The sequence below is a fragment of the Physella acuta genome, unplaced genomic scaffold (assembly GCF_028476545.2).
Source record: "Physella acuta isolate Inbredline_101_S28 unplaced genomic scaffold, ASM2847654v3 ptg000658l, whole genome shotgun sequence".
NCBI classification, from domain to species: Eukaryota; Metazoa; Mollusca; class Gastropoda; family Physidae; genus Physella; species Physella acuta.
Genome location: NW_026732177.1, coordinates 984,329 through 997,759, shown reverse-complemented (window position 1 = coordinate 997,759; position 13,431 = coordinate 984,329). Strand labels below are relative to the sequence as shown.

At 42.8% G+C, this 13,431-nt stretch overlaps 1 protein-coding gene across 1 annotated transcript in view; it reads left to right on the top strand.

Annotated features, from left to right (window-relative positions):
• Window positions 1-13,429, top strand: part of LOC131948753 (protein kinase C) — a 29,690-nt gene extending 16,261 nt beyond the window's left edge. Inside the window, exons 10-18 of the mRNA XM_059310433.1 lie at window positions 1,348-1,480; window positions 5,379-5,459; window positions 6,049-6,156; window positions 7,701-7,824; window positions 8,019-8,170; window positions 9,259-9,335; window positions 9,792-9,931; window positions 10,644-10,757; window positions 13,216-13,429. Of these exons, the coding sequence (XP_059166416.1) occupies window positions 1,348-1,480; window positions 5,379-5,459; window positions 6,049-6,156; window positions 7,701-7,824; window positions 8,019-8,170; window positions 9,259-9,335; window positions 9,792-9,931; window positions 10,644-10,757; window positions 13,216-13,220 (934 nt within the window). The 3' untranslated portion in view covers window positions 13,221-13,429. The remainder of the gene's footprint in view (window positions 1-1,347; window positions 1,481-5,378; window positions 5,460-6,048; window positions 6,157-7,700; window positions 7,825-8,018; window positions 8,171-9,258; window positions 9,336-9,791; window positions 9,932-10,643; window positions 10,758-13,215) is intronic.
• The last annotated feature ends 2 nt before the right edge of the window (window positions 13,430-13,431 follow it).

The following is a 13,431-nucleotide window of genomic DNA, read 5'->3' as shown; positions in this document are numbered from 1 at the left end:
TAAATTATACACTACTATTTAAATTACTATAAAGAAAAGCGTGGGTCACTTTAGTACCTATTGGATACCTTTACTAATATTTGAGAAGAGACCCACGCTTTTCTTTATAGTAATTTAAATAGTAGTGTATAATTTATTTTCTACTTTTTAGTGCATTAGTACATAAAAGCTTGTTATTAAAACGTTTCTTTATGAATTTTTTTACAAAAATATGTTGTCTAGAATCAGAATTAAATATTTTGTCTTCATAAATGCTAAAATATTACAGCATAACGAAAGTTTTTGAAATCAGAATTGGTATAAAACCACGCTTTTCAAACTTATAGAAAACCTAATTTTAATAGGTGGAATATTCTAAATAATAGCTTACGTTTAACTAAAATATTAGTCTTGCAGTTGAGATCATGCATTTTTTAATTAGCTATTGATTTTTGTGTTATTTAAAGATCAATTTAACATAATGATATGGTATGGGTTAGATCACTGTATTGATCACATACCTCTTCACTGGTAATTGCAAAAACAATATTTACAGAGTTTTCCCTGTTTTAAAAGCTATGATTATGGCGGCATGGTACTTTGTTACCTAATTACGCGTTTTCCCAAATGTACTTAACACATCAGTTCGGTGTGTGTGTGTGTGGATGGGGGGGGGGGGTTCATTGACCACTGTCCGGTCACTTTAGTCAATTATCTTACCCAGCACATACCTAGGTGTGATATTAATACCGCTCTACACAATTACGGTTTGTTCAGTTCTGATGATGAGGTGGGGGGGGGGGGATAGTCAATTATAGAGTGAAAATATCTTCACTTTTTGGGTGACTGTTCTAAATATACATATACAATCATACATATCTACTGATTCGGAAATAGATTTAATAAGTAACAGTGGTATAATTACAATAAAGATATTTTTACAGAGGGGTCCATGAGGGGGGATGTAACCCCCCCAACCTTTTACAATTTAGCTTTTATTTTCTTTAACTGAAAAATGGCTGTAAAAATCTTTATTCTTTAATAAATGTCTGATGATGTTCGTGTCGGTGTCTTTACATTCTCTTGATGAATGTATTAAACACATTGTTTGCCGACGTGTTGCGGTGGGTATACAGCGCTTATGACATGGTGTATGCGGCGCGGCGTCTCGCAACATTGAACAGAGGCGCGTTTGTTTGTTTATCTTATTATGCTTAACTTGTGTAGTGATTATTTCACAAAAGAATGAGGCGTGGTCTAGGCGGCCAATTTAAAAACTAAGGGTAGTCAAGTATGTGTGTACTTTTAACTTGTATGTGTTACACATTCTTTATGAGCTGAGCTGACAGAGTTTAACTGCCGTCACAGGAACCTGACGGCAAGTACCATTGGTGTTTTGACGGACGGCAACTTGAAAATTTTTGACCTGGAGGAAGCATACCTGAATAATGGGCAGGACCTGTTTGAAAACTACGGTCTGCAAGCTTACCACCCCCCAGAGGTGCGTATCTTACCCCCTCAGAGGTGCGTATTTTACTCCCCAAATGTAATGTGCGTATCTTACCACCACCCTCCACCCTCCCCAGGGGTGCGTATCTTACCAATCCCCAAATGCGAGGTGCGTTTCTTAAGACTCCCCACTCCCACCGAGGTACATATCTTGATACGCTTTGGCTTGCTATCATCCGACAGAGTTATCTTATCTTGATTACTGTCACCCTGTATAACTACCACCCTCTGATGGTCTTATCCCTATAACTACCACCCTGTGATGGTATAACGAAACAGTCATCCTTGCTCACTTGAGTATGATTGAAGATAGAGCCAATCTCATGAGTACACTTAGAGTATCTATTACCTTAAATCTTTGTTTAGTTCAATCTCCATATTCTCCTTGGGTTTCAGATCTTCTAATTTTATGTTGATGTGTTCTTTATTCTTTTGCTTGTCGGTGCTTTCTTCTTCAGTTTGTGGTTTTTAGTCCTGTTTCAGTTTCTAATTTTAGTTGTTCTGCCTCTGATTTGGCTTCTATTTCTATTATTTCTCGTCCATGTGCTTTTGTTTTTGTTGCTGCCATTCTTCCTCTTGCTCTATCATCACCCTTCTCTCTCTTTATCTTCTCTTTCTTTTGTTTCCTTTGCAATCTTTTTTTCTTTTTCTCTCAAGTAAGCTGTCAGCTCTAATTCATTAGCATATTCTATTAATAATTCGAGATCAGACATATTTTGTTACGGTACATACAATCATAGGAAAAAAAATGACTTATTATGAGATAATACTTGCATCCAGACCAACTTTCTCTGCTAAATTCAATGGATACACTATGGATACACTATGGATGTACTATGCTGGTGTATCCAATTTGAAAACACACTCCTGGTTTGGTTATTGAGTAGACACCCCCCCCCCCAAATTGTGACGCCCACCGTCACAATGTTTATAGTAAATGGAGACAGCTTATAATATCTAACTGAAGTTTTGCTCCCGACAGCCATCGTTACCAGGTGTAACAAAATTAGAACCGCTACAGACCAGTGTCTCTTCCAGACTTTTTTCTCCGGGGGGGCACTTGAAATTTCAGGAGGAGAGGGGGTGGGGCGGACTAAAATTTACGGGGGGGGGGGGGCGGACACTGTTAAAAGTATGTATTTTCTATATATATATATAAGAGATGCCTGGAAGAAACTCTGGATATTTGCTATCCAGTGTGTATCTGCCTGAACCGATGTGTAGACGAATGGGCTTTTTCTTTCTGACACTAAAATATCACGACTTCAACTTTACACACAAGAGTGTAAACAAAACAAAAAGAAACATCCAATCATCAATATCTTAAACTGACAGTCTCGATCACTAACTTTTTGACGTGAACACACGTGTAACAATGAACACACGTGTAACAATGAACACTACTCACCCGAGAGTGTAAGAACTTCTGACACCAATGTCACGGTGGTGAATAGATGGTAGCAATGTTTTTGTGGGTTGGTGCTATCAAGTAGACAGCACCACTTCTCCGCTGAACACAAATGTAGACCTTGGAGTTAAGTCAATAAACAACATATCCATAGCTGGAATAATACAGGGAGAATCCACAAACGGACTAACGTAGTGACGGCGTACATTCTTCTATACTCCCCCCCCCTTTTGATACTCCTCATTCACCCCCCCCCCCCCCCGCCTAAATGAGCGAAGTGAACAAAAAAGAAAACATGATTGATCGCTCACTTAGTCCTTCCGTTGGTCAGGTCTTCTTCCACAAAACATTTAATCTCTCTCTCTCTCTCTCTCTCTCTCTCTCTCTCTCTCTCTATATATATATATATATATATATATATATATATATATATATATATATATATATATATATATATATATATATATATACGAGAAAAATGGCCCGTTGAGGAAGGATACAACGGGCGCTAGGTTGATAGTGCTGTCTCTTTTCTCTGAACTAAAACCAACCCCCCCCCCCCCCACACACACACTACCGTCCCATTCAACGAAATATAATTATATACTTTTTTTCCAGTGTCCGTCCCCTTCCCGAAAATTCTACCCCCGCCCCCGAAAATTTCAAGTACCCCCACCCCTCTCCGGGGAGGAAAAAGTCTGACAGAAACACTGGTCGCATTTGTAGATCATACAAACTAAAGGAAGAACCTGGGCGGGGCTTCGCCCCTACCGGAAGAGATGCATGAAAAAAACTGCATGCTAAACACTTTTTTTTAGATTGGAAAAATTCCTCCCTCCGGGGAGGAAAAAGTCTGAAAGAAACACTGGTGTCGCGCTTAGCCACTACCCGAAGAATTGCATGAAACCACTTTTTAGATTAGACACATTAATTAGGCGGTAATGTTTATTATAGAGTATCGATGAAGAAATTTCTTTTGAGTTGGGGGGGGGGGGGGGGCGGCTTAGACGTTCTTTCTCGAGGGCGGGGCTTCGCCCCTACCCGAAGAATTGTATGACAGAAACTCTTCACGCAAACCACTTAGATTAGACAATGTTTACTCGAGAATCAATGATGTCATATTACTGTGTGCACTCTCCGGCTTGATATTATTTTCTACTATATGACGTCATACTTCGTTTTCGTTTCACAGTGAGAGTTTTTAAATTGCTTGTGTTTTCTCTAGAGCGTTCTTGTCAGACAGATAGATAGATACATAGATACACAGACAGCGAAACTATTATTATAGACGAGAAAAATGGCCCGTTGAGGAAGGATACAACGGGCGCTAGGTTGATTGTGCTGTCTATTTTCTCGGTACTTTAATTTATACAAAATATAGTCATAGGCATATCCCTAAACCATGCACCTAATCTCATTCATGAAAAAAGTCGCATTTAGAGTTTCTTGCAAGGCAACTCTACTTGGGAGGAGGGGGCTTCGCCCCCCCCCCCTCCCCCCCCCCCCCACACACACTCCAAAACATGTCTACCGTCCCATTCAACGAAATATAATTATATACTTTTTCCAGTGTCCGCCCCCTCCCAGAAAATTCTACCCCCGCCCCCGAAAATTTCAAGTACCCCCACCCCTCTCCGGGGAGGAAAAAGTCTGAAAGAAACACTGGTCGCATTTGTAGATCATACAAACTAAAGGAAGAATCTGGGTGGGGCTTCGCCCCTACCGGAAGAGATGCTTGAAAAAAAAACTGCACGCTAAACACTTTGTAGATTAGAAAAAGTTCCCCCCTCCGGGGAGGAAAAAGTCTGAAAGAAACACTGGTGTCGAGCTTAGCCACTACCCGAAGAATTGCATGAAAGAAACCACTTTTTAGATTAGACACATTAATTAGACGGTAATTTTATTATAGAGTATCGATGAAGAAATTTCTTTTGAGTTGGGGAGGGGGGGGGCTCAGACGTTCTTACGCGGGGGTGGGGCTTCGCCCCTACCCGAAGAATTGTATGAATGAAACTCTTCACGCAAACCACTTAGATTAGACAAAATTGCATTTTTATTCAATGTTTACTCGAGAATCAATGACGTCATATTACTGTGTGCACTCTCCGGCTTGATATTATTTTCTACTCTATGACGTCATATTTCGCCAGCCGCTTTACTGTGAAAGTTTTTAATTTGCTTGTGTTTTCTCTAGAGCGTTCTTGTCAGACAGATAGATACATAGATAGATAGATAGATAGATACATAGACAGACAGCGAAACTATTATTATAGATATAGATATATATATATATATATATATATATATATATAGATATAGATATATGTATAATTCTTTTCTTGGAGACGTTAGAAAACACGAAGCAAATATTACACCACCAGATGTAAGCAAAAATTACACCATTAGATGTAAGCACACGTTACACCACCAGATGTAAGCAAACATTACACCATTAGATGTAAGCATGATATCTCGTGTCCAGTTTATCACCAGTCTGAGATATTCAAGCGAGGCTGACTGGTGGTCACTCGGGGTCATCCTCTATCTCCTGATGCATGGCAAGGTAACTCATACACCTATACACTGTCTGTCTGTCGTCTGTCATCCTCTATCTCCTGATGCATGGCAAGGTAACTCATACATCTATACACTGTCTGTCTGTCGTCTGTCATCCTCTATCTCCTGATGCATGGCAAGGTAACTCATACACCTATACACTGTCTGTCGTCTGTCTCTGTCTCTCGTCTGTCTGTCTGTAGTCTGTCTGTCGTTTGTCTGTCTGTCTGTCGCGTGTCTGTCGTCTGTCTGTCATTTGTCTGTCTATCTGTCTGTCATCTGTCTGTCTGTCGTCTGTCTGTCTGTCGTCTGTCTGTCTGTCGTCTGTCTGTCTGTCGTCTGTCTGTCGTCTGTCTGTCTGTTTGTCATCTGTCTGTCGTCTACCTGTCTGTGCTCTGTCTGTCTGTGGTCTGTCTGTCTGTCTAGCGCCAGTCTGTCGTCTCTCTCTAGTCCTTGTGCCATGTCTTTGTCAAGGAATCCGTCTGATAGTGCCTGTTTGTCATGTATCAATCGCGTAATCCATCAGATTTTGCCTTGTTGTCATGTTGTCTGTCATGTTGTCTGTCATGTTGTCTGTCATGCCTGTCTGTCATCAGATGCCCTTTGTGGGGCCGAACCGCCGACAGCTTTACTGGAACATTGTTTACACCAAACCTCACTTCCCGCCCCTACACGCCGAGACTAGCGTGTCACTTGTCACAATGGTAAGGTCTGTGTGTCACAATGGTAAGGTCTTTGTGTCACAATAGTAAGGTCTATGTGTCACTTGTCACAATGGTAAGGTCTGTGTGTCACAATAGTAAGGTCTGTATGTCACTTGTCACAATAGTAAGGTCTATGTGTCACTTGTCACAATGGTAAGGTCTATGTGTCACTTGTCACAATGGTAAGGTCTGTGTGTCACAATAGTAAGGTCTGTATGTCACTTGTCACAATAGTAAGGTCTGTGTGTCACTTGTCACAATGGTAAGGTCTGTGTGTCATTTGTCACAATGGTAAGGTCTATGTGTCACTTGTCACAATAGTAAGGTCTATGTGTCACTTGTCACAATAGTAAGGTCTATGTGTCACTTGTCACAATAGTAATGTCTGTGTGTAACTTGTCACAATGGTAAGGTCTGTGTCACTTGTCACAATAGTAAGGTCTGTGTGTCACAATAGTAAGGTCTATGTGTCACTTGTCACAATGGTAAGGTCTATGTGTCACTTGTCACAATGGTAAGGTCTGTGTGTCACAATAGTAAGGTCTGTATGTCACTTGTCACAATAGTAATGTCTGCGTGTCACTTGTCACAATGGTAAGGTCTGTGTGTCACTTGTCACAATAGTAAGGTCTGTGTGTCACAATAGTAAGGTCTATGTGTCACTTGTCACAATGGTAAGGTCTGTGTGTCACTTGTCACAATAGTAAGGTATGTGTGTCACAATAGTAAGGTCTATGTGTCACTTGTCACAATGGTAATGTCTGTGTGTCACAATAGTAAGGTCTGTGTGTCACAATAGTAAGGTCTGTGTGTCACTTGTCACAATAGTAAGGTCTATGTGTCACTTGTCACAATAGTAATGTCTGTGTGTCACAATAGTAAGGTCTATGTGTCACTTGTCACAATGGTAAGGTCTGTGTGTCGCTTGTCACAATGGTAAGGTCTGTATGTCACTTGTCACAATAGTAAGGTCTGTGTGTCACTTGTCACAATAGTAAGGTCTGTGTGTCACAATGGTAAGGTCTATGTGTCACTTGTCACAATGGTAAGGTCTGTGTGTCACTTGTCACAATGGTAAGGTCTGTGTGTCACTTGTCACAATGGTAAGGTCTGTGTGTCACTTGTCACAATAGTAAGGTCTGTGTGTCACAATAGTAAGGTCTGTGTGTCTCTTGACACAATGGTAAGGTCTGTGTGTCACAATGGTAAGGTCTATGTGTCACTTGTCACAATGGTAAGGTCTGTGTGTCACTTGTCACAATGGTAAGGTCTGTGTGTCACTTGTCACAATGGTAAGGTCTGTGTGTCACTTGTCACAATAGTAATGTCTGTGTGTCACTTGTCACAATGGTAAGGTCTGTGTGTCACTTGTCACAATAGTAAGGTCTGTGTGTCGCAATAGTAAGGTCTGTGTGTCTCTTGACACAATGGTAAGGTCTGTGTGTCACTTGTCACAATAGTAAGGTCTGTGTGTCACTTGTCACAATAGTAAGGTCTGTGTGTCTCTTGACACAATGGCCGTCTAACGAACAATCTTTGTGCAGCTGCTAGAGAAAAACCCAGCAGCCCGATTGAGCGGGGCGACCATCAGACACCACCAGTTCTTCTCACAGATCGACTGGGTCAAGGTCGGCGAGCGGACGTACGACCCGCCCTTTAGGATTCCAGGTAAGTTGACAAAGGTTTTATCTAATCTATCAGGTGAGGTTGTCATCTGTCACGAGTGTCAATTCAGTTTGACAGAACCTTCTTAAGATCCAAAATCGAACATTAAATGTTGTGTACTTAAAAAAAAGAAACAGCACCTGTAAGAAGATAACTCTCGCGGAAAGCTCATTCATCCCCCCTCTCTGTTTTTGTAGAGCACGCGTTGTGTCGGATGCCAGCAAAACTCTGCAACCCTCTTGATTGCACGCGAGAAGGTCTGGAAGTTCTGGATTTGGACGTCGCCATTGCCGCCAAAAAAAAGTTGACCAGAAAATCCTTAACGCCAATGTGTTTTGACGACTATGAGGTGAGTAGACTCGATTCAAATGCAGGTACGTTCTCACAATCCTAAAAAGTAGATACTCCTCTGAGACATACTAACTGACCTGTACCCACCCCACTGACCTGTACCCACCCCACTGTACCCACCCACTGACCTGTACCCACCCCACTGTACCTAACCCCACTGTACCCACCCCACTGACCTGTACCCACCCCTACTGACCTGTACCCACCCCACTGTACCCACCCCACTGTACCCACCCCTACTGACCTGTACCCACCCCACTGTACCCACCCCTACTGACCTGTACCCACCCCACTGTACCCACCCCACTGTACCCACCCCTACTGACCTGTACCCACCCCACTGTACCCACCCCACTGTACCCACCCCACTGACCTGTACCCACCCCACTGTACCCACCCCTACTGACCTGTACCCACCCCACTGTACCCAACCCCACTGTACCCAACCCCACTGTACCCACCCCACTGTACCCAACCCCACTGTACCCAACCCCACTGTACCCACCCACTGACCTGTACCCACCCCACTGTACCCAACCCCACTGTACCCAACCCCACTGTACCCAACCCCACTGTACCCACCCACTGACCTGTACCCACCCCACTGTACCCAACCCCACTGTACCCAACCCCACTGTACCCACCCACTGACCTGTACCCACCCCACTGTACCCACCCCATTGTACCCAACCCCACTGTACCCACCCCACTGACCTGTACCCACCCCACTGTACCCAACCCCACTGTACCCACCCACTGACCTGTACCCACCCCACTGTACCCAACCCCACTGTACCCAACCCCACTGTACCCACCCACTGACCTGTACCCACCCCACTGACCTGTACCCACCCCACTGTACCCAACCCCACTGTACCCACCCCACTGTACCCACCCACTGACCTGTACCCACCCCACTGACCTGTACCCACCCCACTGTACCCAACCCCACTGTACCCACCCCAATGTACCCACCCTACTGACCTGTACCCACCCCACTGTACCCACCCGACTGTACCCAACCCCACTGCACCCACCCCACTGTACCCACCCCCACTGTACCCACCCTACTGACCTGTATTTCAGCTGAGCACGGATTGGACTGTGTACATTAAACACCACGGCAAGATGGACGAGGTTTTTGCCTACATGAACAACCATCTGTAAGTCAAACAATTATTGTAACGTTGCTGATGTGACGTGTGACTTTGTTGATGTGACTTGTGACTTTGTTGATGTGACTTGCCAGGTTGTTAAACATTTAAAACCTTGTGATCTGTTTTACAACATGTCTTGCTTCCACCCCTTCAAAAAACACATTCCCCACAACTTATCGCAAGATAAACAGACCTTCTCACAACTTATCACAATATAAACAGAACTTCTGAAAACAGCGTGGAATAAAATTTATCAAAACGTGAAAGGTTGACTTCATTTAAAATCCAAATTGATGCTGCAGCATTAGGAGGGTTAAATGTTGTGTGTTTTTATGGCCAGTGATTGTACGGTCAGTGATTGTATGGCCAGTGATGTGATTGTAGGGCCAGTGATTGTATGGCAAGTGATGTTAGGGCCAGTGATTGTAAAACAGTGTCGTATTTCCATGCCCCCCCCCCCAGTGAGCCCCCTAGGTACCCAATGACGGAGGGCAAGTTGTACGTAGAGGACTGTATCCTAAAGCTCCAGGACCTGACTATCTCCAGGAGTACAGATGCACCGGAGTTGACACAAGTTCAATTTTCACAAGCGTCCACAGCTGGTGATTCGAAGCTGAGATGTTTTTTTTATTTCATTGATAGTTTATATATATATATATATATATATATATATATATATATATATATATATATATACATATATATATATATATATAATATATATTTATTTTTGTTACTTGTTTGTTTTTTAATTCGAAAAATGTATTTACGTGTAATTACATTGAGGATCAGCCGAGAAAGCTGACAAGCTTGATGTTGGCTGCTGGTGGAGGTGTAGGCCCAATGTAGGGTGGAGGTGTAGGGTGGAGGTGTAGGCCCAGTGTAGGGTGGAGGTGTAGGGTGGAGGTGTAGGCCCAGTGTAGGGTGGAGGTGTAGGGTGGAGGCGTAGGGTGGAGGTGTAGGGTGTAGGGTGGAGGTGTAGGCCCAATGTAGGGTGGAGGTGTAGGGTGGAGGTGTAGGCCCAGTGTAGGGTGGAGGTGTAGGCCCAGTGTAGGGTGGAGGTGTAGGCCAAGTGTAGGCTGGAGGTGTAGGCCCAGTGTAGGGTGGAGGTGTAGGCCCAATGTAGGGTGGAGGTGTAGGCCCAATGTAGGGTGGAGGTGTAGGCCCAGTGTAGGGTAGAGGTGTGAGGTAGAGGTGTTTGTCGGGGCACTCGTATCTCAAAGTACTACTGTATATCCATATTTGTATACATACATACATACATACAAATACAGATGTATATCAAAAATAAAACTCTATGTTGTGTGTTGTCAGACTTGCTTACATCCAACTACGTACCCGGGCGAAAAGGGACTCTAGGAGACAGATACATGTCCATTACAAGGTTCAGGGATTTGGCAACTATGGACACTGGAGAGCTGGATGATGGTCAGTGTTCAGCTATAGTGTCACGCTAGTCGGTCAGGGTGTGGGGGAGGGGGATTAAAATCCTAACGAGATACTGAGATTTATAGTGATGTGAGGAGTGACTATGATGTGACAATGATGTGAGTGTAGTGACTATGATGTGAGTGTAGTGACTATAATGTGAGTGTAGTGACTATGATGTGAGTGTAGTGACTATGATGTGAGTGTAGTGACTATGATGTGACTATGATGTGAGTGTAGTGACTATGATGTGACTATGATGTGAGTGTAGTGACTATGATGTGACTATGATGTGACTATGATGTGAGTGTAGTGACTATGATGTGAGTGTAGTGACTATGATGTGAGTGTAGTGACTATGTAGTGACTATGATGTGAGTGTAGTGACTATGATGTGAGTGTAGTGACTATGATGTGACGATGATGTGACAATGATGTGAGTGTAGTGACTATGATGTGAGTGTAGTGACTATGATGTGAGTGTAGTGACTATGATGTGAGTGTAGTGAGTGTGTAGTGACTATGATGTGAGTGTAGTGACTATGATGTGAGTGTAGTGACTATGATGTGACAATGATGTGAGTGTAGTGACTATGATATGAGTGTAGTGACTATGATGTGACTATGATGTGAGTGTAGTGACTATGATGTGAGTGTAGTGACTATGATGTGAGTGTAGTGACTATGATGTGAGTGTAGTGACTGTGTAGTGACTATGATGTGAGTGTAGTGACTATGATGTGAGTGTAGTGACTGTGTAGTGACTATGATGTGAGTGTAGTGACTATGATGTGAGTGTAGTGACTATGATGTGAGTGTAGTTACTATGATGTGAGTGTAGTGACTATGATGTGAGTGTAGTGACGATGATGTGAGTGTAGTGACCATGATGTGAGTGTAGTGACTATGATGTGAGTGTAGTGACTATGATGTGAGTGTAGTGACTATGATGTGAGTGTAGTGACTGTGTAGTGACTATGATGTGAGTGTAGTGACTATGATGTGAGTGTAGTGACTATGATGTAAGTGTAGTGACTATGATGTGACAATGATGTAAGTGTAGTGACTATGATGTGAGTGTAGTGACTATGATGTGAGTGTAGTGACTATGATGTGAGTGTAGTGACTATGATGTGAGTGTAGTGACTGTGTAGTGACTATGATGTGAGTGTAGTGACTATGATGTGACAATGATGTAAGTGTAGTGACTATGATGTGAGTGTAGTGACTATGATGTGAGTGTAGTGACTATGATGTGAGTGTAGTGACTATGATGTGAGTGTAGTGACTATGATGTGAGTGTAGTGACTGTGTAGTGACTATGATGTGAGTGTAGTGACTATGATGTGAGTGTAGTGACTATGATGTGAGTGTAGTGACTATGATGTGACAATGATGTAAGTGTAGTGACTATGATGTGAGTGTAGTGACTATGATGTGAGTGTAGTGACTATGATGTGAGTGTAGTGACTATGATGTGAGTGTAGTGACTATGATGTGAGTGTAGTGACTATGATGTGACAATGATGTGAGTGTAGTGACTATGATGTGAGTGTAGTGACTATGATGTGACTATGATGTGAGTGTAGTAACTATGATGTGACTATGATGTGAGTGTAGTGACTATGATGTGAGTGTAGTGACTATGATGTGAGTGTAGTGACTATGATGTGAGTGTAGTGACTATGATGTGAGTGTAGTGACTATGATGTGAGTGTAGTGACTGTGTAGTGACCATGATGTGAGTGTAGTGACTATGATGTGAGTGTAGTGACTATGATGTGAGTGTAGTGACTATGATGTGAGTGTAGTGACTATGATGTGAGTGTAGTGACTGTGTAGTGACCATGATGTGAGTGTAGTGACGATGATGTGAGTGTAGTGACGATGATGTGAGTGTAGTGACTATGATGTGAGTGTAGTGACTGTGTAGTGACCATGATGTGAGTGTAGTGACTATGATGTGAGTGTAGTGACTATGATGTGAGTGTAGTGACGATGATGTGAGTGTAGTGACGATGATGTGAGTGTAGTGACTATGATGTGAGTGTAGTGACTATGATGTGAGTGTAGTGACTATGATGTAGTGAATGTTTTCCATGACAGAGGACTACAGACCAAGGTTTGTCAAAGAACCAAGGAACAGCGCCAGTCAAATTATTTACAGTAGAAGAGAAGTGAGGATTGAGGAGAAGTGAGGTTTGAGGAGAAGTGAGGTTTGAGAACTGAGGTTTGAGGAGAAGTGAGGTTTGAGGAGAAGTGAGGTTTGAGGAGAAGTGAGGTTTGAGGAGAAGTGAGGTTTGAGGAGAAGTGAGGTTTGAGGAGAAGTGAGGTTTGAGGAGAAGTGAGGTTTGAGGAGGCAAGGAGGAGAGCAAGCAGCTACAGCCATCCACCAAACAGCTGCCAACCAGATGTTCCAAAAATAGACATTTGACTGGTAATTCTGCTACTTTTACAGAGTGACACAAATCAATGAGTGCTATCTACCTGTCTGCAACCATATGCAAGACAGTAGCTGTCATTGGCCAGTCAAGTGTGACAGCAGCTGACAGTTGTCCTCCTGTCATTGGCAAGCTTTTGTCACTTGACATTTTGTTACTTGACATTTTGTTACTTGACATTTTGTTACTTGACATTTTGTTACTTGACATTTTGTTACTTGACATTTTGTTAC